Source organism: Camelus ferus, chromosome 18 (assembly GCF_009834535.1).
Source record: "Camelus ferus isolate YT-003-E chromosome 18, BCGSAC_Cfer_1.0, whole genome shotgun sequence".
Classification (NCBI taxonomy): domain Eukaryota; kingdom Metazoa; phylum Chordata; class Mammalia; order Artiodactyla; family Camelidae; genus Camelus; species Camelus ferus.
Genome location: NC_045713.1, coordinates 5,556,697 through 5,582,465, shown reverse-complemented (window position 1 = coordinate 5,582,465; position 25,769 = coordinate 5,556,697). Strand labels below are relative to the sequence as shown.

The 25,769-nt window shown below is 59.1% G+C and overlaps 1 protein-coding gene across 7 annotated transcripts; it reads right to left on the bottom strand.

Annotated features, from left to right (window-relative positions):
* Positions 1 to 1,431: 1,431 nt before the first annotated feature.
* RASA4B (RAS p21 protein activator 4B) lies at positions 1,432 to 24,069 on the bottom strand. Of its 7 annotated transcripts, none has more exons than XM_032459603.1 (22): positions 23,824 to 24,069; positions 18,993 to 19,049; positions 17,673 to 17,818; positions 17,464 to 17,577; positions 16,905 to 16,966; positions 15,642 to 15,771; positions 13,714 to 13,795; positions 13,023 to 13,154; positions 12,699 to 12,790; positions 11,270 to 11,387; positions 10,860 to 11,010; positions 10,477 to 10,541; positions 10,039 to 10,151; positions 9,617 to 9,809; positions 9,129 to 9,381; positions 8,682 to 8,826; positions 8,349 to 8,448; positions 6,569 to 6,706; positions 5,344 to 5,479; positions 4,104 to 4,224; positions 2,215 to 2,279; positions 1,432 to 2,100 (listed from the first exon to the last, which is right to left on the bottom strand). In XM_032459603.1, the coding sequence occupies exons 1-22, from the start codon at positions 24,046 to 24,048 to the stop codon at positions 1,979 to 1,981; spliced, it is 2,760 nt and encodes a 919-aa protein (XP_032315494.1). In that variant the 5' UTR covers positions 24,049 to 24,069; the 3' UTR covers positions 1,432 to 1,978. The 7 variants fall into 7 exon arrangements, with proteins under 7 accessions (XP_032315494.1, XP_032315495.1, XP_032315496.1 ...); XM_032459604.1 differs by having other exon boundaries at positions 8,349 to 8,518; positions 9,244 to 9,381; XM_032459605.1 differs by lacking the exon at positions 17,673 to 17,818 and having other exon boundaries at positions 23,824 to 24,023.
* Between the last annotated feature and the right edge of the window lie 1,700 nt (positions 24,070 to 25,769).

Below are 25,769 nucleotides of genomic sequence, written 5' to 3'. Positions count from 1 at the left end.
CTGTAGGTAGCTCTGCTCAGAACCTGAGAGAACCTAGGGATGTGATATTGATGGGAGAGGCGGGGGCAGCGCCAGGCATTTATTCATTTTCACTCCCCTTCAGAGGGGTGGGGAGGGTAGCTCAGTGGTAGAGCGCGTGCTCAGTATGCATGAGGTTTTGTGTTCAATCCCCCGTACCTCCATTAAAACAAATACATAACCCTAATTACCTCCCCCTCAAAATTAAAAAAAAAATAAAGAGCCATTGTCACTCCCCTTCTGGCTGCGATGGCCATGCCCACACCAGGATCCCCTGGAGGAGAGGGTGGTTAAAGTCCAAGGATCTACTTGCTGCAGCCCTGATAAGTGCACACCTCTCTTTCCCCTTCACTCCCTGCCTTAGGGCTCAGTACATCCTGGAGTCCATAATTCTGACCATGAGGTCCTGGAAACCCAAGAAGATCTAACAGGCATGAGGATCTGTGTGAGGCCCTAAGAAAGTACCCAGAGAAGCAGTGTTGGTGATGGTGGGGGGCAGGCTCAGACACCCCTGGACCTGAGCTCTGGGCCAGGAAGAAAGGGGAGATGCCTAGCTCTGCGAAGAGGCTCACGAGGCCCATAGGAAGGTAGCATCATGACCAAGAGGTGACGAACATCCAAGGGGCCAGGTGGGTGGGCTGTTTGTGGAGGGGTTACCACCCCTCCCACAGCTGTTGCCAGGAGGAAAGGTCGATATGGCCCCAAAAGTCATTGAGTAAAGGGGAGGGGGCAGCCCCTTGTACCTTCATCCCCCTTTGCCTTTCTATGCCATCCCTCAAAAAACCCAGCATGTGGCCTGCCCAGAGGGCACTGCCCCAGAGCCTGGCTAGTCAGCTGGGTCAGGGGTCCTGCCCATGACCTGAGCCCTTGGTGACTGTCACAGGTATGGGATTCACAGGCGAGGCTCTGAGCTTGGCTGAGTTTTAAGAATGTGCTAGAATACCCTGTTTCTCCTGTCTTGTTAATTATGGTGAAGGTTGCTGCATACCTAGGGATGGACCGGGATGGGGGCAGGGAGGTGATGACCAGAGGAAGCCTTACTTCGGACAAGGGGGACAAGGGGGACAAGGGGGTTGGTGTAAGGGACACTGCCAGGGCTAGGCCACATGGTTTGTGGTTCTCAACTGCCCCCACTGTGCAGTCTTCAGGACTCTTGGAGGAAGGGTCTGTTTGGGGGCTGCAAGGAGGAGCCAGCTAGTGAGACACGTCAGTCTCTGAAGCCTGTGGGGGATGGACCAGTGGGACCCAGGGGTGTGGTGGGGACAGCATGTAGGGGAGGAATGGGGCCCCCGGGGTGGGGGTAGGCAGAGAATGGGCAATAGGGTTGCACAGAGGCTATGCCAGCGGCCCCAGTCCTTGGCTACCCCCTACTCTTAGGCAGCCGACAGACCCCCATCACGAGACCCCAGAGCCTCCGCGGTCATAGCAGGTTTATTGTTGGCAACAGAGCACCATGACACTCTCCCGGGGGCGTAGCCAAGGCCGCGAGGGCAGCAGGCAGGATGGTGGCCAGGAGCAACAGGGGTGCCGAGGTCAAGGCCTGCTCTCCTGGGCCCTCTGTTCCCTTCTGCCTCTCTGGGTCCAAGGAGCATCAGTCTGTCTGGGTGTGAACCACACTAAGGGGGGTTTCTGGCTAGGTCTGCCCTGGGCAGGAGAGGAGGGTCCCTGGGGAGTCTGGGTTACTGACGGCAATGGCTGCGGGGATGGCGGGGAACAGCCGGGCCTCACGGAGGAGCTGGAGCTCCCTAAGTCCCCTAGAGATGGTAGATGGGCAGCAGCGGGCCGAGGCCACATCAGCTCCAGACTTCTGGGCCCCTAGGCCCCTGGCTCTCCCAGCTCCCCCAGCCCAGGAGAGACCCAGGCCCTGCACCCCAACGAGAGGGACTGAGGTGAAAAGCTGGGAGTGCTCAGGGGTCTCCCAGCACCTGGCAAGGGCTTGGTGAGGGAATGTGGGGCAGCCTCACGTCTGCAGCTCCAGGAGGCGGCTGGGCTCCGAGCGCGGGGAGCCGGCCAGGCTGGCTCTGTGGGCCTCCCGGAGGTCCTGCAGCACCTGGAGCAGCTGGGCCAGTGGGTCCCCAAGGGCTGGAGGCAGACGTAGGATGAAGGCAGAGCAGACAGAGCCTGTCCCGAGGGCCCCTGGAAGGGGAGCCTCACCCACGGCATCCCTGAAGGGGCTGGGGAGAGGGGGGGACCTACCTTCTCCAGGGCCTGTTGGCACAGCGCCTGTCTTTGGGCCTGCACGCAGCTGTTGGTGCTTCTCCCTGTTGGGGAGGATGGGGTGTGAGGGCTCCTGGTGTCCTTGCCCAGAAGGCTGGGTGACCCAGGGTGGGCCTCCTGAGCTGGGGGGCTCCTGGGGGCAGGGGGCTGACTCTCTCAATCTATGGGAAGAAACATGGGCCCAGGTCTCAGCCCCTGGTCACCTGCTTCTCCTCTTCCAGCCTCCTCCTCTGGTCCCTGCCCCCCAACCTGCATCCCCATACACACACACAAAGCTAGGTCAACAGAAGGCACTCTGGAAACCAAGCTTGAACCGTGTCACTCCAGCTTCAAAGGGCCCTTGGAAAGAGAGTCACCTGGGGCCTGAAAATCCCTTAGTGTTAACTGGCCAAGGAATGAGCGTCGCTCTTGTGGGAATAGGAGAGAGACATTTCAAGCACGGTTTCTAACCGGGGTTCACCAAAGGTCCCTGGGCCCCTCAGGTACAGTCCTCTGTCCACGGAGGGAGGGTGGGCAGCCATGCGGACCCCGCACTTGTAGTTCCTTATTTAGGAATTCTACTGGCTCAGCCCTTTGTCTCCCTGATCTATTTGGGGAGAGATGTGTCCCTCTGCTAAGGTCTAACAGGCTCCTCCTCCTCAGATGCTGTCAAGGCCCCATGGGTTTGATCTGGTCCCTGACCCCTCTGCTCATCTGCTTATTCAGCATTTACTGTAAAAGAATAAATCTGTGTTGTCTAAGCCACCAAATGTATGGAACTTGTCACAGCAGCCACAGGAAATACAGCAAGCGGCTGGGGACAGGAGGTTGGGTCGGTGGCTGGAGGTCTCAGTGGAGCAGACGGTCTGGTGGCGCTGGGCTGTGGGGCTGGAATGCCAGGGGGCCTGGCCCAGCGGCTCTGGAGGTGGGCAGGCTCTCAGGGCAGGCCGTGCTGGTTAGGACCACGGGCAATGGTCCCACCTGAACCTGAGGTGGCGTCGCTTGAATCTTGGCTCTGCCGCTTCCTGGCTTAAATGGGAGATGATGAGACCACTCACGTGTTTCAGTGGTTGTGGAAATTACATGAGTTTATATGGAAAGTGAAATTAAAATGGAGCCTGGAAAATGAGAAGGAGGAGACAAGGAAGGGCAAGTTCTAGGGTGTGGCCAAGCAAGTAAGGGTCCTGATGGGTGAAGTCTCTGGAAGCGTGGGCCTCAGGAACGGAGCAGACAGGGTGGTGACTTTGTCCTCTGGAGGACAGTCTCTAAACAGGGGGCCAGAGTAGGGATGGAGAGGGAGCCAGTGACAGGGCCACACCATCAGAAAGGAGGTGCCTACAGAGTGACCCTGGGGCCTCTGGTGACTGCCACTCACAGGGGAGTGGGTGGTCTTCATCTGATAAGCTGCTTTAAAATATCCCCACGCTGAACCCCACCCCAGAGATTCTGAGTCAGTGGGGTAGGGCCCAGGCATCCTGTTTTTTAAAGTGTTTTTTTAAAAGCATCCTGTGTTTTCTAAGCTGGAGCCAGGGCTGAGAACCACTGACTTGAGGGAGCTGGCTGAGGGCAATCCTGGTGCTCCCAGGGCACCACGGGAAGGCTGAGCAGCTGAGGGGCCTGGGTCAGCCTGCGGCAGGAAGCAGCCACGGCCGGACCCTGGGCTTCCTCAGCCCTCAGGACTTTCATCCTGATGTGAACCAGCCTCGTGCTGCAGAGATCCAGGTGTCCCCAGGTGCGGCTGCCAGAGGCAGAAAGGCGCAGGCCCTGAGTAGGAGGGAAGAGACTAGCCACCGCAGAGGAGCCCTGAGCCCGAATCCCAGCTCTGGCTCTGCCAGGGTCACCCAGGCGCTCCTGTGTGAGACGCGTTGCCCATGCACGGGCCTCCTCACCGCAGTGTGGCCTCCACGCCCAGCAGGTGCCGGTAGATCAGCTGGGCCTCCAGATCGTGGTCGAGAGGGTCATTCCACTCCTGCAGGGTCACCCGGGACCGGGTCTTGTCGCAGCCCAGATCTGGGGGCAGAGAGAGGGCAGAGCTGTGGGCAGGCACTGTGAGAGCTCACATCCAACTTCCTGGAACACAGCCTAGAGAGAGAGTCTGGCCCACGGCCTGCCCATGGTACCCCCACTTCCGGGAGGGGCAGCCCCTCATCTCTCCAGATTAGCCCCACTTCACTAGTGGTGAGGGTTATTACCACAAGGTTACAGCCAGAGGCTGCTGGTCAAGCCAACCAGCCAGGGACACCCTTCTCACTAGGTGCCACTGCTCAAACTCAAGTCCAGGGCTGGGCTAGAGTAGGCGGGACAGCCTCCGAGGGCCTCTACTGTGCAGGCCCCGGGGGTCGAGGCCTGGCCTGGAGGCCTGGGGGTGCCAAGGGTTAGTCTCCTTGATGAGGGAGCAAGAGCTTTGTAAAGCAGGTGGGGATAACGGAGGATCTTGAACATTCTAGAACTGTGCTGTCTGAGAGAGTAGCCACTAGCCACACGAGGCCATTTATATTGAAATTAAAATAAACGTAAAGCTCAGTTTCTCGGCTGCACCAGCCACATCACAAGTGCTCAACAGCCACGTGTTCATGGACAGCACATGCGCAGTCCTGGATAGACACACGCCATCTCCATTATCGCTAGACGTTCTAGTAGAAGGTCCCCTCTGCCATCCCTCTAGTGCCAAAGGCCCAGGGTCCCCCCAGCTCACAGCTCCAGTACCGGTCTGCCAGCGTGAGCGTGTGCCAACTCGGGGCCTCTTCCGCGCTCCTGGGAAGGAGCGCCTAAAGCGTGTCCCTCAGAACACTGGTTGTACAAGAAGCTCATCCACTGGGCCGGAAAGGGGTTCCCCGTCAAAGGACTTTGAGAAGTACTGAACTAAATCACATAGGATATTCTAACTCGTTTTCAGGCCTCCCTGAGGGCCTCTGAGGCTCCCACGTGCCCACACACAACAGGGCCATGGAACCCTTTCTGCCCAGAGCACCTGCGGGGCCCGGCCAGGCTCAGGTTCATTCCCACAGGTGCACAGGTGGTTCCCAGGCCTGGCCAGCAAGGTGGGGCTCCAGGGCCCCATGTCTGAGCCAGGGGCCTGCGGCCTGTTGGGGCAGAGGCAGTGCTATGGGGCCCAGGCCTCCATCCCACCTGTCTTGTCCCTCTGGTGGCAGCAGCTCCACTTGTCCCCTCGGAAGACACCAGGGTGGTAGGAGCGCAGCAGGCCGGTGTTGTTGATGCTCACCTTCCGCAATGCAGACAGCCACTGGTTCAGCTCGTTCACACACTGCAGGGTACATGGCGGGCAGGGCGCTGATTGGAGGTCACCCCCACCGGGAAGCCCTCCCTGCTAGCCCGCTTGGTAGCTTCAGGCGCAGTAGGAAAGGCTGCACTTCCTCCAGATGAATGCAGCCCACACCTGGGCACATGACTTGCTGAGCAGAGCATGGGCTGGATTTTAGCAGCCACTGGCCCCCACACCTGCCACAACCTGCCAACTATATGTGGTGACTCTGCTGTCACCATTTCTTTCCTGTGGCTCTAGACTCTGACCCAACAAGGAGTCCCTAGAGGTGGGGCCCATGGGATGGGTCTGTGACCTCCTACCCCTCTGCCCAGGACAGTCACCCGTGGGAACACAGCAAGCCCCCTCCAACTTCAGCCTTTCTACCTGCTCCATATATCATCCCCCAGATGCTCCCTCCCTGTGTCCCTGCTCAAATGTCACCTACCAGAGACCCTCCCAGAGCACCCCTCCCTGCTGCACCCCACTCTGTCCCTTCTCTCTCAGTCTTCGCTGGCTCCCATTTGATATTTTACATATTTATTTATGGGTCCATCTTCTTCCCTGGGATGGAGGCTCCATGAGGACAAGGACTCTTTGTCTGCTGCTGCCTGGAACCCACCAGGTGCTCAATAAATACTTTTTAGATGAACGAATGAATGAGTGACTGGGTTAATACATGAACAGATGGGAAGGGACATGAGAGCATGTGCCAGAGCCACACACTTGCATAAATGCATGCTTGTTATATATGGATACACACAGAAACACACAGACACCAAGTCAGACACTTGGAAATACAGTTTCCAACAACCATGTACAAACCACAGGGACACACCTGTCCAGACACTGGCTCCACCCAGGCCTATGCGTGCGTGCCTAGGCAGGGCCACCCACAGACCTGGGCATGGCCTCCCAGGCACCCAGACCCCAGGAGACACATATGCTGTGCTCACATCAGATCCCACACCCCTGCTGTCCTGGATGTGGCCAACAAGGGGGTGGGAGACTCGCTGAATCCTCAACCCAGCCTGCCCTGGTGCCTTCCCACAGCTCCCCCGTTCCCAGGGGCCACCTCCACACGGCCCACACCTTGCACTGCAGGTAGGCGGTCTGGGGCCGGCCCACATCGTCTGTGTAGATGACCTGCATGACATGCGAGCTGCTGAAGCTCTTCTCCTCCACCTTTTCTGCTGCCCGGATGTTGGCCAGCTTGATGAGGGTGCTTTTCTGGGGCGGAGAGGGGAAGGGAGGTTCAGGGCACAGCCAGGATTGCTCCACTTCCTGTCTCTGGGCCTCAGTCTCTCCTTTGGCAGCATCAGGGGTTGTGGGGGAGATCCAGAGTGCCTATGCTCCCAGGAGCCTGCTCTGAGTGACCTCAGGCAGGACAGAGCGCAGACAGAGGGTGGCCAAGTGCCTGACCCCTCGGGGGCTCTGAGCAGTCCTGGGAGGTCTGAGCTCTGGTATAGTGTCTGGAAATACAGTATTCCCTGGGGCTGGAAAGCACCACCTGGCGTGGACCAGGCCCTGTGCCTCTGCAGCTAATTTCCCAACTCAGTGTGATGTTCCAGACTCTCAACGTCATACCCCAACTCCCCGCCCCTGCCCCACCCCTGCTATCATCGAATTTGACAAGATACAATGCAACAGAGAGAAACTCTGGCTCCAAAATGTGTTACAGCTGAATCTATGTCGCCAGCGCCCGGCCCCTGTTCCCCCTGTCTCTTGAACCCTCTCCCGTCAGAACTCACCAGGGCCTCTCACCATCGGAATGACTGGGCCCTCTGGCCCTCAGGATAACACCCACCACCCCTGCTGGCCTTATAGGTAAGCAGAGGAGACAGTACCACCTTTTAGGAGGACTGGGGAAACCTGGAGAGGGACCCTGGGGACACATGACTGAGCCTCCTCCCGGTGGGCTTCCCAAAGGACAGACAGGACATCGCAGAGGAAGTGCTGCCTGTGCAGGGGTGTGTCGGCTGGAGAGGAGGCAGAAAGGAGATGAGCGGTGCACAGGGGGATACACGGATGTGCCCACAGGAGGGCAGAGCTCAATGCCAAGGAATGGAAAGGGGCCCAGAGCAGCGTGAGGGAGGGCCCAGGTAGCCAGGCTTTGCCGAGGTGACCTAAGGGCTGGGCAGTTGCTTGAAGTGAAAGAAAATGCACAGTGGGAGGCCTGGGCTGAAGGGTTACCTCTGGGAGCCCCTTCACCCGCTCTGCCCCCACCTCAAGCTGCACAGGGCTGGTTGAGCATCCCTGGGGACTGGAGGTCAGGTTGGCCCAGCTAGGGGCCAACAGGTCTATCCAGGAAGTATGTGCTCAGCCCTTTTGGGGAGGAAAGTGCTTATAAGAGGCCAGCCCAGGGGACATAGTGTCTTCACAAAACATTGGTTGAGATGTGCTCTGCGCCAGGCCCTAGCTCTGGACTCTTTAGACAGATCATCTCATCTAATTCTCAACAACCCGGTAAGTAGGGACCATTATCCCCAATTTACAGGCCAAGCCACCAAGGCTCAGAGAGGTTGACCCACTTCCCCTAGGTATACAGGGCTGTAACCCAGGACTCCTCTCAGCCCCTCTCTGCTTCCTTGATCTCCTAGAAGCACCCCTCAGAACCCCACCTCACCTATCACCTGACCAAGACGCCAGGGCTGGACACTGCGGCCACTGCCCACCCCAGGGTATGCCAGGCAGTGGGGCTTCTTTCTCATTGGTCTTAAGTGACCTTGTGGCTGACACCAGAAGCGTGCACCTGCCTGGCTTTCCTCTCTGACCCTGGTGGACTCTGGGATGGGCTCCAAGAAATGGACAGGTGCCTCTAGGGTGTTAAAACCCCTCGGAACCAGACCTGCCCTCCTCCTTCCTTACCCACCTTGGAGCTAGGTGTCTTGGCAAAGCTGAGGGCCTCCGTGGTGAGGGAGAAGTAGAGCTTCTTGAAGGAGGAGGACATGAGGGGGCCTTTGCCCTTGATCCTGTGGATGAAAAGCGGCCCCTCCTTCACCAGTGGTGCCTGCAAGCTCAGGGTCCGCTGCAGGTCCAGCTCTGCCGGCCAGGGAGGGAGGGGGACAAGTGAGCCTGGGGCGAGGGCGGGGCCAGGGGCGGAGCAAAGTCAACAGCAGGCTATGGCGAAGCTGCAGAGGCACTCAGGTGGGCGGGGCCATGGGATGGGGTAGCTGGGGGCAGGGCCGCACCGGAAAGCACTCACCCTCTTTCTCCTGGATGTCCACCAGTTTGGTGATGAAGTCCTTTAGCTGGGCCACGCCCTGGCGCACTGTGGGTTGCAGTGGTTCCATCCACGCCTCCTTGGCCCTGGAAGCCGGCGTGTCCATGTTGCCCACGTTCTGGACCGCCTGGGGGTGTGACAGCAGGAAGAGCCAGGTTCTGCTGGGTCAGAGGCCTGACCAATGCAGCCCACCCACCCCAAACCCCCTCCTAGTCTGTGCTACTACCCCTGTAGAAATGGAGGCAGGGGCAGCACACTGGGGATCAGGAGTGAATGGATCACTTTGAGGCCTTTTGGGGACTTATAATTGAGACTACTTTGGCCCACCTATTGACTTTCCACTACAGATTCAATATCAGATTCTGCTCCACTGGGTACCCTGGCCCAAGAAAGCTTTGTAAATCGAAGTGCAGTGCCACGTGAGAGTACCCGTGGCCAGCCACGAGGCTTTCCTGGAGCCGGTGGGGAACACAACGCAGTCCAGGTAGGGACCCTTGTTCAGCACCCAGCGGGGCATCTCCCGCCGGCGTCCACAGTCCCGGACCTTGGCCAGCAGGAGCAGGGTGCGGCTGGTGCGGGCGTCCGCGTGCCGCTCCCGTAGGTGGAAGAGCTTGGGCGCCATGATGGCAGGAGAGATGAAGCGCAGGCACAGGAAGCTGGTGACGGCGATGAAGGGCAAGTTCTGGAAGGGTGTGGGAGAGTTGGGGGCCAGACTCCCTGGGGCCTGGGCTCTCACAGCCCCCCGCCCCCACCTTGGGCGTTGAACCCTGTTTCCCTCCCCCCATGACCTTGCCTCTCTTCTGGCCCTCGGCTTCTAACCGTCCATCGCCCCCTCCCACCATGCCCTGGGGCCCCACAGCTCCCTCTTTCCCCATCACTTTCTCCCCTCCGCCCAGCCCCACCAGCAGAGGGCGCACCTCGTCCTGGGCGCTGGGGAAGCGCTCACGCACGCGCCGGAAGAGCTGGCGGAAGGTGGCGCGGACCACGGCGGGGCATGCGCGAACCGACCGAGTGAGCGCGCTCAGCAGCGCCCCCAGGTGGGAACGCAGCGTCTGTGCGCTCTGCTCCAGCACCTCAGCCTCGGTCTGAGGGCGGTGCAGCCCGGAGCACCTGAGTGGGGCGGGAAAGAACCCGCAGAAAGGTCGAGGTCAGCGCTTGCATCCACGACACGGCTCCCGGAGACACAGGCGTCAGCCGAGGCAAGGACACAGAGACAAAGCACAAGTGGGCAGAGCAGACGAAAGGTATCCCCAGGTTAAAAGAGCCATAATCACAGACTTGCGGAAAGAGCCTAACCTCCCCCACCCACCACGCCTTCAGGGATCACCAGTGGCCTCACCCTACATCCTTGACCTCCACTTTGCTGGGGTCCAGCTCCACGTACTTCTTCTCCTCAAACACCTTGTCAATGATGGGGCCCAGGACGCCATGAAGATACCGCATCCCAGCCACCTGGGGGCCACCGCGAGCAGCATTGGTCCCTCTCGCACCTCCAGCTGCTGGCCACCTCACCGCAGCTGGCCTCCCAGCCACCCCTTGCACCACCTGACTGCTGTATCCACTCGGAATAGAGCCAGGGACAAGGAGAGGGCGGCTCAATAAACTGCCGCTACGTGAATAAAAGAATAAATAATTGACTGAATGAAATTCTTAGGTTTAAAAGGGCCCTGGACAGGAGACAGAAGATTCAGGTTTAAGTTGCCACTCTGTCTCTTGGCCTCTCTGAACCTCAGTCTCCTCATCTATAAAACAAAGACAATATATCATGCAACATCACCTTCAGAAAAGACTCCATGGACTTGGAGGCCAGAGAATTGCTCCGGAACAGGGTGTTGGCCTCATCTACAAGCAGAGGTTCCAGTGGGTAGGGGGTTGGGAGAGGGACAAGGCTTGGGGGAGGAGAACAGAGGACCTTGGGGCTGGGGGCTCTACACTGGCCTCCCAGGAAAGAGCCTCCTCACCACCTCCCAACCCAGAGCTCCACCTCTGCCTTTTCTTCTCTTTGCCTCCTAATCTGACCCTTCTCCCTTCTAATCGGACCCATCAACCTCCTACAGGAGGACTTCCGGATTTTTCCCCTCCCAGCATCCCTGGAGTCCTTGGCTCCTGGCTCCCCTACCCAACACACCCTCAGACAGGCCACTCCCTCCCAGGCCTCACTGGTGCGACCCAGCTCCAGCTGAAAGAGCAGGTCCAGAAAGTCTTTGGCCAGTCCCTGCCCTAGGAAGAGCTTGAGCAGGGTGGTGGCCACGTCCTGGCGGCACTCGGTGCTTGTGGTCTCCTCGATGAGTGGGATCAGCTGCCCTGGGCCCTGCAGGAGGCAGCAAGGAGAGGCAGGGCTGCAGGATGCACAGGGGAACCCAAACCCTTCACTCTGAGGACTGCAGAAGGTCCACCATGGGGGAGGGGGGGACTTTCCCAAGGGATGGAGGGGCCCTAGACACTGGCTGGTTCCTTACCGACCTGACAACTCAAGAGCTTTGCTCTTCAGAGCGGGCTGAGGACAGGGTGACCCTGTCTACTGTCCCTGGGCCCTCCCACCTTCCCCAGGGGGTGGGGAGGACCCTCACCTGGGTGCCCAGCTTCACCTCTCGGCACAGTAGCTGCACAAGGGGCTGGTAGCAGCCGGAGGGCAGCACCGTCTCATCCCGCAGCCGCACCTCCAGTTGCAAGGAGCCCAGGTTGCCCCTAGAATGGGTGGCCTGTGACCTCTCCACCAGGGACTGAGGCCACTGGGGCCACGCCCCCTCCCACACTGCCTCCGTCTCCCCAGCTTGGGGTCCGCCTCTCAGTCTCTCTGCTCGTGCCCTCCACCTTGGTTCCCTGCACTGCCCAAGCTGTTCTGTTCGAAAGGTCCTTCCCGCCTCCACAGGCAGGGAACTCCATCTGTCTTCAAGGCCTGGCTCCACGCCACTTCTAGACCCCGGGGCTCCAGCATTCACCCATGTGGACATGGTGGGCTCCTGAGCCTTGATTCTGTCAACTCCCAGAGAGCAGCTCCTGCGTGTGTATTTTTACACTGGAAGCAAATTCCCAAGCCTCCTAACATCCTGCCAGGGGAATCGGAGGTTCTAACACCAGAAGCCACTTCCTACATTGGACCTAACTTCCAAGCTCCTCCGTGCTGACCCCTCCTGGGGAGGGCGCTGACCAACGCGTACCAGTCTCCAAGGCTCCCGCCCCGCAGCACAGCTCAGCTCACTGAGTGACCCACGGCCTCACCTGCAGTAGCGGCTATCAAGGCCACCCATGGCTGGTTCATGGAGATGCCTGGAGCTGGACACAGCCGTGCGCCCTGACCCTGCCCTGTTGAGGGTGGGGATGGGGGGGCGTCTGGGGCCTTCTACAGAGAGCCAGAGCCCCCATCTGAGGTGGGGTCCTGGCCGATCCTCCACTTTCAGGTTAAGTAGTGGACAAGGTGGCCGGAGGGCTCCCTTGACAGGGCTGCCAGATTTACCAAACTAAAAATACAAGACACCCAGTTAAGCTGAGTATTTTTAACATGTTTGTCTCAAATGTTGCATGGACATATATTAAAAAATTACCCAGGGTTGACCTGAAACTCAGTGTTACCAAGCATCCTGCATTTTATCTGGTAACCCTGTTCCTGGAAAATCTGGGGATGAGTCAGAGCTATGGCTCAGGGACACTGACTCGGAGCTCTGGGGGCTTAAACTCTGGTCTGAGGTCTGCAGAGAAACCCTCAAAGGGAAAGGGTCTGAAGGCTGGTTCTAGAATCTACCAGAAGGTAGAAAACAGAGACCTGTTCTGCCCTGGAGCTCCAAGGACAGGGCTGAGTCCAGGACCATGAGAAGGCGGAAGAGGCGGGATTCTACCAGATGGAGAAGGATGCTGGCCTGGTGGGCAAGGGTTAAAAGAAGCCTAGGGCTGCATCACCCACCCCTAATCAGCACCCCTGCCTGCCTGGGGAGTCAACTTTCAGCCTCCCGGGGGCGCAGAGACCCCCGCTGGCCTGCCAGCCCAGCCCCAGGTACTCACTCTTCCCGCCGCCTCTTGGACTGGTCGGGCTGCAACCGGAACCAGCCCTCCTCCTGCTGGGCCGCCCACAGTCTCTGGACGTTGAACACCACCTGGGGGCAGGGCAGAGGGGTGGGGGGGCACCCTGGGGCTGGGATCCTTACATCTCTTCCTTGCCAGTGACTCTTCTTTTGAGAAGGGAGGTGCCTTCTGAGGGTCCCTGGGCACCAGTAGCTGACTCTGGGAAGTCCCAGGTCTCCTGGGTGCCCCTCTGCAGGGCAGCTAGCGGGACAGGACGGCTGGAATGGAGGCCAGCAGGTGTAGCCTGAAGGGGCAGGTGCTCACTTTGCCCAGGAAGTCGTTGCGGCTGACAAGATCCCAGTCCCAGGCCTCCACGCACAGCGCCTCCGCTGCCCCCTCCTCCAGCTCAAATTCAAACGTCTCGTTCCAGCGTGGGTAGCATGACTTTTTCACGATCTGCCCAGAAAGGGGTGAATGGGGGTAGGGCTGACTCCATGGGGTAGAGCCACCAAAACACCTCCCTTGGGTGCCCCCCAGGGGCCCTGATGCAGCTTCCTCTCCTTGGTCCAGGCAAAGGCCCCAAAATAGCAGACGTAAGAACTTCCTGTCCAAATCCCTACTCACTTCTCAAGTGAGGCATCTGAGGCCCAGAGCTAGTAAGGCACTTGTTCAAGGCCACACAGCAGAAAGGTAGCAGGTTGCACTGAGGACCCAGGTCTCAATGCTCTCCCCGCCAGGGCTGAGCCCACCACCCTGGCTGTTTCCCAGAGGTGAGAAAAGCAGTGTGGACTTTGCAGATTAACCCCAGGAGAGCTGTCTTGGCCCAGCCCAGCCAGGAGTGACAGGTGGCTGAGGCCACAGGAATTGGCACCAAAAGGGCTGGGACCCACTGTGCACCCTCGGAGAGGTCACCCCACTTTTCTGAGCCTCCTCTGTAAGAATGCAGTCCCCACCTGACCACCCAGGTGATGGTGAAAGAAACCCCTGCCCCCTCCCAGCCCACCGGCCTCCTCACCGAGGTCTCCTGCATCCGGCCATTGTAGCGCACGCGGACAAAGGGGTCAGAGGCACCATTCCGGTCCTTGGGGGCTAGGTCCCTGGGCGGGAGCAGAGCATCCACTTGTCACCAAGCCTCCCCCAGCTATCACCCCACTGCTGTGGGGTAACCACACCAGGCTGGAAAGGCCTGAGCACCTCCTGGTGCTGCCAAGCTGGGTGACAAGAGTGCCTCACCCTTTTCTGGACCCTGATTCCCACTGCATGTATCCGGCAGGCCCCCATGTGGCCCCCACACCAGGCTAAGGATCCTCAAAAGCTCCTGACTCCGCAGCTGCAGACCAGCTGCAGTGCCTCCTCTGGCGGATGGGTGAGGCGAGGCAAATGCAGTTGTGAGACAGCCCGGGCCAGGGGTGCCCCGCCCGCCACCGCCCTCTGTGCCGAGGGCAAGGGCCACCCCTCTGAGCCTCAGTGTCCTCATCAGTAAAATGGAGAAGATAATCCCTTTAAGTGAAATAATGGGCTTCTAGCAGGCCTGTCCCCACAACCTCCCCCTACTTGGGGGGGGTGGCTTGGAGAGCAGCCCGGCCCGTCACGCTACCCTCTCTCCACAGATGGGCCTTTACAAAGCCCAAGCCTGCTCATGCGTCCCAGGCTTAGAACCCTTTGTGGAAGAACCACGAAGCCCACCCCTCTTCATTCCCTGTAAATGTGATTTTCTGCTCTTTGCCATCTTTTACATCTTAAGCCTCTCACGCCTGCTTTTCTTTCCTCCTCAGAACTGCCTAATAGAATTCCTGAGCTTGGCGCTGACACTCTGCCCAGAGAGACGAGGAGAAAATGTTCTCTCGGCCTCTGCCACAAAGGCAGCTCCTTATGGGGGTCTGAGCTGAGGAGAGTGGGGCACGAGTCCTCTCACACCCAAAGAGACATCTGACCGACCGCTGCCCTCACCCGCCCAGGCTGGCCCAGCTGTTGTGTCCCCGACAGCCTGGGCAGTGTGAGTGCGTGTGTGAGCCTGTGTATGCTTGGGTCACAGAGAGCCTGGTGCCAGGTGACGCTGAGGAAGGAGGAAATGGGTGAGAAGGGACTGGATGGCGTGTGAGGATGACAGAGCCTAGGGAGCATGACCTTGACTCTGCCCAAGTCCAGCTCTTTTCTGTCTGGCTGGGCCTCTTCTATATCCAGCCCTGGGACAGAAAATAAAGCCACGGGCCTCGTTCTCAGGAGGGAGAGCTTCCTCCCAGAGAGGCCAGCCAGCTTGCCAGGGGGACACTCCTGCACAGGTGGCTGGCTGGCAGCGTGTCCCTCCACGGGTGGCAGGTGGAGGCTGGGGGCCGCCCCGGACTCCCGCCCCAGAGGCAGCCAAGGCCCCGGTGGAGGTGGGCTGGAGCCAGAAAGGAAGCTTCTTCTGGAGTGTGTGTGACTCACACTCAGGCCCAGGCGGGAGTGGAGCCTGCAGCTAAAAATACCCTGGTCGGGATGGAGGGGGGTCCCTGTCCCAGGTGACAGGCCCATCTTCCCATCCAAGTCACTGTCCCTCCTGGGGAGAACCCCACACTCCCACCTGGAGATTTTCAGCAACTCCTTTCACCTCCCCCCATCCCACTGAGGACTTCCCCCTCACATGTCAGGCCAAGTTCATATTAAAGTTAAACCAGGGGGACGCCCAGCCTTGGCACCGGGGCTGTATGGGCAGAGTTCAGGGTCCCCCTCACCCGTTACCCCCACTGCTCTGTGACGCCTGAAGTTCCACCATTAGAACGTCATCCCTTCCCGAGTGGGGTTGTTTGGGAAACAATCTTCAGGGCAGAGAAGCTTCCCCAATCCCCCCTGAGAGCCCCCTTTCCTGGGAGAAAGCACAGGGCCAGGAGGGGGAGTCGGGGAGCGGAGGCCCCGCATCCACAGTGGGGCCCACTGCCCAGCTCCGCAGCCCCCACAGCTCACCTGGCCTCCAGCACAGAGCAGCGCAGGCGGCAGGCCCGGGTCCCCGGCACCACCTCCAGCCGCAGGTGGATCTCGCCCTGCACCTCCTCGTCAGGGTCGACCTCCATCAGGCGGGCCCATCCACTGAAACCTGAGGGACTGTGGCTCAGCCAGAGGCCTGGCTCTTCACCCTCAGCCCTGCCAGGCACCACGGGCCCCTCCGCAGTCCCCTTGGAATCTGCTCAAGCTCCTCTGAGGCAGCGGCTGCTGTCTCCAGGGACGGATGGGGAAACTGAGGTTCAGAAGCTGAACAACAGCAGTTAAAAGAGTCTGGATTCAAGTCCAAGTCCAGGGACCCCTGTATCCTCACTACTGTGCCACGCTGCATTTGGTGGCCTTGACCCTGACCCATCCTGGGACCGCCCTCCCTGCATCAGTTCTCCCATCTTAAAACAAGGGGAGAGTGGCTCTCATCCAGGGCTGCTGAGGGGGGGGCCTCAGCCCAAACAGGGAAGTGACAAGGAAATGGCATCACTGGGGCCACTGGATCCTGAGGGGCTGGTTGGCCCACGGGCAGGAGAGGCCACTGGCTTGGCAGAGGCCAAGAGGCTCCGGAAGTCAGCGAAGTCCCCAGCCCTCCCCCAGGCTTGCCCCAGACTCACAGACAGGAGCAGGTGTGTGCTGGGGACGCCCCTTGAGACTCAAAGGGGCCCAGGCCTGCAGAGCCTGCAGCACCTAAGAGCTCCTGGTCTGCTCTGGCAGATGAGGACTCAGCCTAGAGGAGGCAGCACCTGCCCCAGGTCACAGAGCGAGGCTGGAGTGGGGCTGACCCTTCCAAACTGTGTCAGTGTCCCCAGAGTCATCCAAGGGGCTTGCCAGCCTTGCCTGGCTCAAGGCTGACCTCTCAGGCTTAGGACACTGGGACTCACACTGAGGGGACCCCAGGGGCTACAGAGCCAGCCAGCTTGGGAGAAAGGGTCCCTATACCTCAGCAACAGAGCATAAAGAGGCCCCTTCTTCTGCTGCAGAGGCCTCAGACCCCATCCCTAGAAGCCCCCTTTACCCCTGGGGTATGCAGTCCCCACCCGGGGGTAGAATGGGGCACAGAGGCCGGGGTGCCGGAGATGGAGAGGGCCCAGGTCCTTCCGGGGTGGGCAGAAATGGCTTTTCCTGAGCATGGGGGCCTGAAGGAGCCCAGAGGAAAGGTCTCTGAGTGGGGGTGGGCAGACAGTGTGGGGGCCGGGGTGGGAGAAGCAGGAGCGGACTCCCTCCTGGGGATCTTACCCTTAGGGTGAGTGGCCAGGGTGTCCCTGGTGAGGCAGACCTTCCCGATCACGTCGTCCCGGCTGGAGGGTAGAGAAGGAGCTGGAGCTGGGCAGGGCTCTGTGTGGAGCCCAGGACCCCCACCCGCCCTGTTCAGGGGGGCCCCTGTGGAGAGCAGAGAAGCTAACACTCCAGTCATATGGGATAGGACCCTTGTCCCTTCTGTAGACCTGGATTCTGGAATCTGGGCCTTGGACACGTTCCTGCACACAGACTGACCCATGTGCCCACACACATGCCAAGCTCTTCCCTCCAGGAGTCCATTTCCTAGCTCATATCCCCGGGCACATGCAGCCCAGTGCACATGCACATGCATGACATGGTGGGGGCACAGTGAATAAACACACACACACACACACACCACACATCCAAACTCTGCACCTTCCAGACCCTCCCAGGCTCCCCTCCTTCCAGGCTGTAAAAAGGATGCAAAGTGACCAGCAGTTCCAGCAGTGAAATGGGCCAGAGAGGGACAGATGGCAGGGTCCGGGCCCCAGCTAAAGGGTGGGGGCCCACCCACCTGAGGGCATCCTCGTCCATGACGTAGAAGGCCACAGAATGGAAGGTGGGCGGGAGATGCACCTGGTACTCCTCGCCCCAGAAGGGGCACAGGGTCTTCCACACTGTGGCTGTCCTACAGGAGGGGACACTCAGCACCTGCCCGGGGCCACCCGCAGGCCCCAGGTTGGAACAAGGAAGGCTACATGCTATGAGGTCACCCTTCCTCACCTCCCCCTCCATTCCCGGGAACAACTGCTCTGCTCTGTGATGATTCTCCTTGCCCCAGATACCACCGTCCACCACCAATCATTCCTCCTGACTGTCCTCTCTGCCCCGGGTGGGGCACAGGCTGCATCAATCAGGCCAGTTTCCATCTGAGGAAACAGACCAGAGTTGGCAGTGGCTGGCCTCAGGTCACACAGCAGGACAGCAGCAGAGCCAGGATCACTCAGCCTCCCAGCCTCCCCTCAGCTCCTGACGCTGAACAGACTCGCTGAGGGTGGAGGCAGGGGGATGGCCAAGTTGACTCTGGAGCTGGACAGTCCTCCTGGGGGGCCTGGGAGCCAAGGTCCAGGGCCTGACCCGCAGAGGTCTTGTCTGGGCAGAGCCGCACCTAGCTCTGGCCAACCCCCCAGGGCAGAGCCGTCAACTCATGGGGCTCAGCAGGGTATGTGGATTGTGAGGAGCCAAAATCCACAAGGACCCGGATGAAGGCTCAGGGGATCACCTTCACCCGACCACTTCTCAGACAGGTCCTTGAACTCTGGGGCCTGGTTTCCCTGTCTGTCATTGAGACAATTGGAAACATCTGGCAACTCTCCCCCTGTGGTATCCGTGCTTAGGACAGAATCTGGAAAAAGGCTTGGGCCTTAAAGCAGGTGGGAAGAACTGTGAGTCTGGCAGCCTCGGTTCATGGTCAGCAGTGGGCACTCAGGGGGGGCAGAAAAGCAGAGAGGCTCTGGCCAAGAACTCTGAGGGAAAGGCCTGGGTGAGAGAGGGCCCAGACAGCAAAGATCCTGCCCAGGATTGTGGAGTCCATAGAGAAAGGGACACCCAGGAGGAGTGGCCCTTCTGAGCAAGTTACTTAGTCTCCCTGAGCCTCAGTTTCCTCATCTGTAAATGGGATTTGATGAGTGTACGGAGCTCACTGTAAGTATTAAACGGGCTGGAAAAGGTTTAGCACAGGGCCTGGCAGAGACGTGCTCCCTAAGTGACAGCTGTTGTTACTAATCATCGTCATCTGTCCCTTTTGTGGCCTGTAAAGGTTGTAAAGAGGAACAGAGTTGGTGAGAGGCCCTTGGCTGAGTGCCCAGCCCAAGTAGATAATGCCTTGATGGGCCTTAAGGTCAGTAATTAGCAAGACTAGTTAGTCTTTCATACCTTCTAGCAGGTTGTCAGGGCCTGATGGGGTCCCAGGGGATCAGATGCTCCAAGTCCTCGCAATTTCCGCACAGATTTCACACACACACCCCCACCCCCCCGCACAGGTGTGTGAGCTGGAATGGGCCGGGAGGAGGGGCTGGCAGCTGGGCCGGGCAGGGGCGGTACCTGATGATGGGCTCGTTGTCCACCTTCACGATGCAGTAGGGGTCGCTGCTGCCGGTGCTGAGGAGGGAGGGGCAGGGAGGGACTGACGGGGCGGCCAGCTGTGGGCACCCCTCCTCCCTCTGCCAGGGGCTCCCAGTGACCCCAGGAAAAAGACAGTCAGGGCTGAGGCACCGGGTCCTAGACTGGGGCCCAAATACTCCTCAGGTCGAAACATGGGCCTCCACCCTTGGTCTGGGATGGGGCACCAAGGATCCCCTGCCCCACTGCTCACCGCTTCTCCAGCTTAGCTAAGGACGCTTCTCCTTTCTGCCTGCTCCCACCCCGTCCCACCCCCGCCCCGTCCCAGGGAGGCCAGAAACTACAGTCATAAAAGCCTCACACCAGCTAGGGATACCTCTACCCTCAACACCCAAGTCAGCCCTCAGCCTCTCCTCTGAGCCTTGGTTCCTGCTGCTCCTCCTGCCTGGACCGCCCTCCCACTCTTTCCAAGATCCCTCCTCAGCCCCCTCCGTAAGTGCTCTCCCCTAGCTCAGAGGCAGGGATCTCCCAGGCCACCCCACTGCCTGGCCCTCCATCCCAGCACGGCTAGTGAGGTACCGTCAGCTGCCTCCCCGTCTGACCATGAGCGCCGAGGGCGGGGACCACTTCTGTGTTGACAGGGCTTGCACAAGATAGGGATCTCCTGAGTGTCTGATGCATGAGTGAGTGAATGAATGAATGAACGAATGAATCTAACAGTGGACCTCAAGTTCCCAGCCACCTGGGAGAGTGGGGGGTGGGGAAGGCAACCCGGACTGCTTGGCTTCTCCTGTCTCTGTTGCTGGAGGATTTCTGGGGCCGAGGGCAGTCCTGGCCAGGCCCAGGGCCACTACTGGGCAAGATGTGGGGGTGAGGACATCTCCAGAAGTGCCCTTCAGGCCTGGCGTCGATAAAAAGGAAGTGTGTTTGCATGCTGGAGGTTGGGGAATTCCAAGCGCAGCTTCCCTTCTCAAAAGGGGATCCTCCGGCAGAGGAAGCCACTGGACACAAACAACGGAAAATGTCCCCCAAGATGCGGTCCCCACCCTGCTACGATGGGACCGATAATGCCAGCTCCCGGGGTAGCTCCCCGGGTCCCTGACGTGATGAGAGAGCCAGCCCATGGGAGGTGATGAGTAAACGTTAGCACCTCCCTGGACTCCTTGCTCTTCTGCCTGTATCCCTTTCCCCCATCACTGTCCTCCAGAGCCCTGTCCTCCAGAGAGCCACTCAGGCCACCCCAGCTTGCATCCCACCACCCCAAAGCCAGGGGACTCTGGGCCTCAAGGAATCAAGCCCTGGGGCACCACAGGAGCTGGGCTGGGTGGCAGGGCCCAGGAGCTGCACGTGTATTTGAACAAGGAACGTGGAGGAAGGAGGGAGAGTTCAGAACAGGCTGAGACCTGTGTAGGCTGCCCCCCAACCCACAATGCCTCCTCTGCCCTCCTCCTGCCTCCTCACCTGAGGCCTCCCCAGGGGATTCCCCAGGGCAAGGAATCTCTTGTTTTTCCTTGTAAGTTCAGCACTGCCACAGCTCAGATCAATGAATGAATCTCTAATAAGAAATGAAGGTTTGGGGCTCCTGTTGCAGGCAGGGTCACTAGGGTGGGCAAAGGCCTGCGGGCAGAGACAGACCTGGTGGTGCCTGGGTAGTTATGAGCTCGGTGGCTGCATTAGAGTGGGGAGGGGACAGTGTCAAGAGTGGGCTGAGGCTGGATTTAAGGACCTGGGCCCAACCACAGTCCCTGGTCAGGGGCTGGGACTTGTGCCCTGCCCAGTGTTCTCTGCCCTGATGAGACCCTTGGGTTGGTCCCCTCTCCCACTTCTCCTTCCCCAAGCCACTCACTGCCGCGGCTGGCCTAGCCTGGCTCCTTGCAGGGCCTCTATATTTAGGGCCTTGGCAGTTTCCAGGCTGTGGAAGGGGAAGGATCAGGACAAATCCTGAAATAGCCCCGGGCCTGTCCCCAGGGCCACTGGGCGTGGGAGCCAGTGGGTCATCAGTCACCATGAGACTCCCCGCCTGTCTGGCTGACTCAGGTACCCAAGGTTGGGAGACCATGAGTGGGAGGGAGCAGGACAGAAACAGGGGGGCTCTAGGAGCTGTTGGTAGGAGGGAGCCCAGCTGTGTGCTGTGCCCTTAAGGGGACTAAAAAGCCATGAGCAGAAGTGGCAGGGAGGCAAGTGGTCGCTGCATCATGACGGTCCTGCCTCAGAACTGTCTCAGTCAATATGGGCCACCATGGATGAAGGTGAGCTCCCCGTCCTCAGAAGTAAACAAGCCCCAGCTGGAAGGGATGCCACTCAGGAGACAGGCTGGGGGCTGATGAGGCACAGTAGGGCAGGCTCACCACCACCTCTGCCTCCGGCACTCAGGGAGGGCCTCCTGTGCTCTCCAAACTCCTGCCACGCCTGAGCCAGATGCTCTGCATGACATTTTCGAGGCTCAGTCCCCACTGAGCCCCATGGCAAGCTTGCAGCCTGGGTCCAGCTGGGATGCTTTGTCTGTCAGCAGCAGAGTGGGCTGACTTCTCTATCTGCCTGCGTGCGGCCTTGCCAAAGGACTACCACGTGCTGAGCCTGTTTCCCCATCCACAAACTGAGCATCTACAAACCTTCTAGGACTAATAAGATTAAATGCAAAGGTCCTCAGCACCTATTAATCTCCCCTACTATGGACCAGGTGTCCCTCAGGGCACCCAGAATGCCAGGAGGAATGAATCACGGTTCCTGTGCAGTCACGAGGCACAGGCAGCCCAGGAAGAAGCAATTGCTACCAAGGGCTTCCTCCTAACTCCAGCTGACCCAAAGTGCTGGAGGTCACAGAACAGGATCAAGGAACACTGCCCAAGGGCACCAGGGAAAGCCCTGGAGAGAAGTTTGAAAGAGGTCCTGAAGGATGAATAGGAGTTTTCCAGTGCTTTTAAAGGGAAGTGCTTGAAGGCACAAGACCCAAATACATGCAAAAGCAGGGCTGTGAAGGCCCAAATTGAGGGGTGGAGTAGGGCGGGTTCACAGCTGGATTTAAGAGAGGGTTGACAGGTCAGAGTTGCATACATCAGCCACTATTAGGAACACAGAGGAAAGGAGGTGCGGGGAGGTGAGTAGGCAGGAGGGCAGGGCAAGGAAAGAGATTCTGTAGGCAGAACCAACAGAACTTGGTGGCCCTTCCCCCTGGGGATGGAGGCACTGGGCTGAGGCCCCTGGCTGTGCAGAGGCAGGGCTGGGCAGGGAACCTGGCACCATGGCTACCAGGTAGGCAGAGTCCACAGTTTCACTGTGAGAGCCTAGAGTCAGGCACCAGGGCCAACGCTGCGGGGATGGGGAGGGAGGCGACAGACGGAGGGGCTGCTCCTCCCAGCTGCCACCAGCCAGAAGAGGCCAAGCTGACCTAGATACCCGTGCCAGCATGGGGGTTGCTTAGAGGCTGGGACTGGAGGCTGAGACCCTTTTCAGAGCTCATCTGACTTTCCACCGGAGACCACATTCCCAGCTCCCACCAGAACTCCTCCCACACAGCGAAACCCACCTTGAGACAGCCCACTCAGCACCCTCCCTCACCCATTGCCATGGTAACTGCTGAGCCTGGCCTCGTCAGGCCCAGGGGGCCTTGAACTGGAACTGCTCACAGCACTGAGCATGCTGGGAAACTCACAGGGGCCACTGTGCATGTGAGGAAGATGCCCTTGCCCCCTTCTCCTGCACCCTACTCCCCAGTCCGCCACCTCTCTGCATCTGAAAGCCTGCTGAGGAGCCCCAGGGGTGGGGAGGCTGCAGTCTAGCAGACTTTGGACCCTAGGCTGCCTCTGGGCTTCCCTGCCCCTGCCCCCTCCTCCAGGCAGCCAGCATCCCTCAAGCTTTGTACTTTCCACAGCTCTTATCCGAGAGGGATTTCGACCTCCAGTTTACAGCAGGGGAAACTGAGGCTTCGGGGACAGGGAGCTGCCTAAAGCTGCATACGAGGGAGTCAGCGATGGGATCTAGTAGCTCAGCTCTGGCACCTACTGAGAAGGGTGGGCAGTGGTCTCTAGAAACTTTCTCAAATCTGGCCAGGCACCAGGGAAAGTCCTAGATATCAGTGTTTGTTAGGAGCCCTAGACTCAGGACCTTGCTCTGCCACTTGGAGCCAGCATTTCTCATCTCTGAGCCTCGGTTTCCACATCTGTAAAATGGAATGGTGAGAATGACCTTGCTGGGTGGTTGTAAGGATTAAAGGCAATGACTCAGGTAAAGCGGAGGGCACAACAGCAGCTATACCCAGACATCCCATCCTGCACCGGCCCTGGCTTCCTGACCACTCACTCTTCATGATTGCCCTCCCTGCCCTCCCTTCCCAAATGCACAGCACGGAAGCCCCGGGACAGCCCCTGGGCCCCAGGGCATTTCACGTGCACATTCTCAGCTACTAAGGGTTTCAGAACTACTGAGGAAGAGCCCTCCTTTCTGGAGGGCACCCCACCCCCCTGAAACCATACCCCCCCAACAGTGCACGGAGACATCTCCCCTTTGATGTCTCCCCTCCCCCGCCCCCAGCTCCTGTCCTATCAAAGCCCATTCCCCTCTAGAGCTGCCGTTCTCTCCCTGCGGGTTCACTAAGGCCCCTTACAGTCCCCGCCTCCTCCCCAGTCCCAGGCCCTTCCCTGTCAACCCCTATCTGGTGCTCGCAGCAAATCTCACTGTCCCCATTGCTCCCACTGCTGCCACACCCTCGCCGTGACTCTACTTGTGGGCAGGTCGTGCGGACCCCAGAAAGGTCAGGCATAATGGGCAGGGCCCCTCCTCAGAAAGTTGAGGTTCCCACCCCCATCGCGCTCACATGTCCTTGGCTGGCAGGTTCTTCCCTTCCACGATGCGGATGGACAGCGAGCTGCGCTTGGCCATCGCGGGTCCGCGACGCGGGGTCCTGGCCAGGGGGAGCCGGACACCAGGGTTCAGTGCAGCGGCTGGTGGACGGGCCGGCGCTGGACTGGGCTCCGCGGGGAACGCGCAGCGCAGGGCTGGGTAGGTAAGCGTGGGGGCGGAGGAATCGCTTCCACTTCATTCACCCCCGCCCCCGCCCCACGTGCGGGGGACACTGCTCCCGGGCGGGCCAATCGGCGGCTGGGACTCCCCTTGGTGGGCGGGGCAAGTCCAGGAAGCGGCGCTCATTGGGTGCCTGTGGAAGGGGTGGGGAGGGGCCTGCGCAGAGTGGGCGGGGGGCGCAGGCTAGAGCTGAGGGGCAAGGGGGCTGCCCTCGAGGCTAGTGGAGAAGCAAGGCGCCGAGTAACCTGAGCCACGGCTGGGTGTGGGCGACGGGCATGGTCCGAGTGCCTATACCAAGGCCCTCAGAGGTGTTGGCAAGTGCGGGGATGCGCGGGAGGGGTCGTGCGAGGAGGCAGCCCTGGCCACCCTAGGCTGACGCGTAGGAGGGCCTACAAAGGTGTAAGTTGAAGTGACGGACAATCGGATGAATTTAGCAAACAGCAGGAGTGTTTGTGTTAGAGTCACACAGACCCAGAAGGTGAGGCAGGGCAGCTCAGACGTTTGGGGATCCAGAGGTGTGGGGGCCAGTCTGAAAGACTTGGATTATTTTTGAGAACCTTCTTGGGAGGAGGAGCTTTCTCAGTTGTCACCTCATTTACTAAGCCTTTTACATCCTTGGAATGGGAACCTGGATGAGGCGCTTAGGTTCACAGAGGGAGAATTACTTGCTGGAGGTCACACAGCTGGCCCCGGGCCGGGTTAGCCTTGGCCTCCCCAGAACTCCCTGATCGCTGGCCTCTCCACTGGGGCAGGATCCTTCTCCCAGACTCTGTGTCCAGAGCTGAGTTTCGAGACTTGTCCCATTTCCCAGACATAGAGTTCACAGTCCTGGGGTTGGCACAGCGGCAACTGGCCCTGGGCAGCAGGCTCTGCCAGAGGGTATTGCCTGAAGCGTGACTGCAGACTTGGGTCCCAGCCCTAGCACCACCACTCCCTTGCTGAGTGATGCTAGGTGGTTTCCTGAACATCTCTGAGCTGGTTCCATTTCAACACCTGCAAAGAGGAGCAGTGACACCTGCCAAAGGATGCACTCTGTGTGTGTGTGGGTGCCTAGCACAGGTTCTGCTTTCTGTCACATTCTGTTTTCACTTCCTATGTTGTTATTAATACACTACATGCACACCAAATTCAAAAAATATTGAAGTTTTCAGTGAAAAGTCAGTCTCTTTTTTCCCAGCCACACAGATTCCCTCCCCTGAGGCATCCACTGTTTTTGATTCCTTGTGCACCCTTCTAAACAGTCTCTGCCTACAGTGCATCAGTAGACATATATTTTTTTTCTTTTATACACAAATTGTAGCTTAGTGGTTACATTTAAGAGTTTCACTTATTTAATCTCGGAGTGCCGTGCGCATCTGTACACACAAAGCATCCTTGTTCTCTTTGTCACTTACCCAGTTTTCTGTTGTGTGGATGTACCACCCATCATCTCTTTGATGTCCCCTGTTAGTCGATGGGCAGGTCTGTGCCATCATTTGCTTTCACCAAACAACAGCATGGCTCACGTGTCATTTTGCACGTGAGCAAATGTAGCCGAGGATAAATTCCTGGAAATGGAATCCCTGGGCCAGAAGATGTGTGCATGTGGGACTTTTCCATAGGATTTGCCAAATTTCCTGCTACAGTGGTGGTTCCACTGTTCACAGCCACCAACATACAGGAAGGTACCAGCTCCCCGGAGTCCTCGCCAACATGCTCATTATTAACCTGTAATCTTTGGCTAAGTGATCAGTGGGAAAA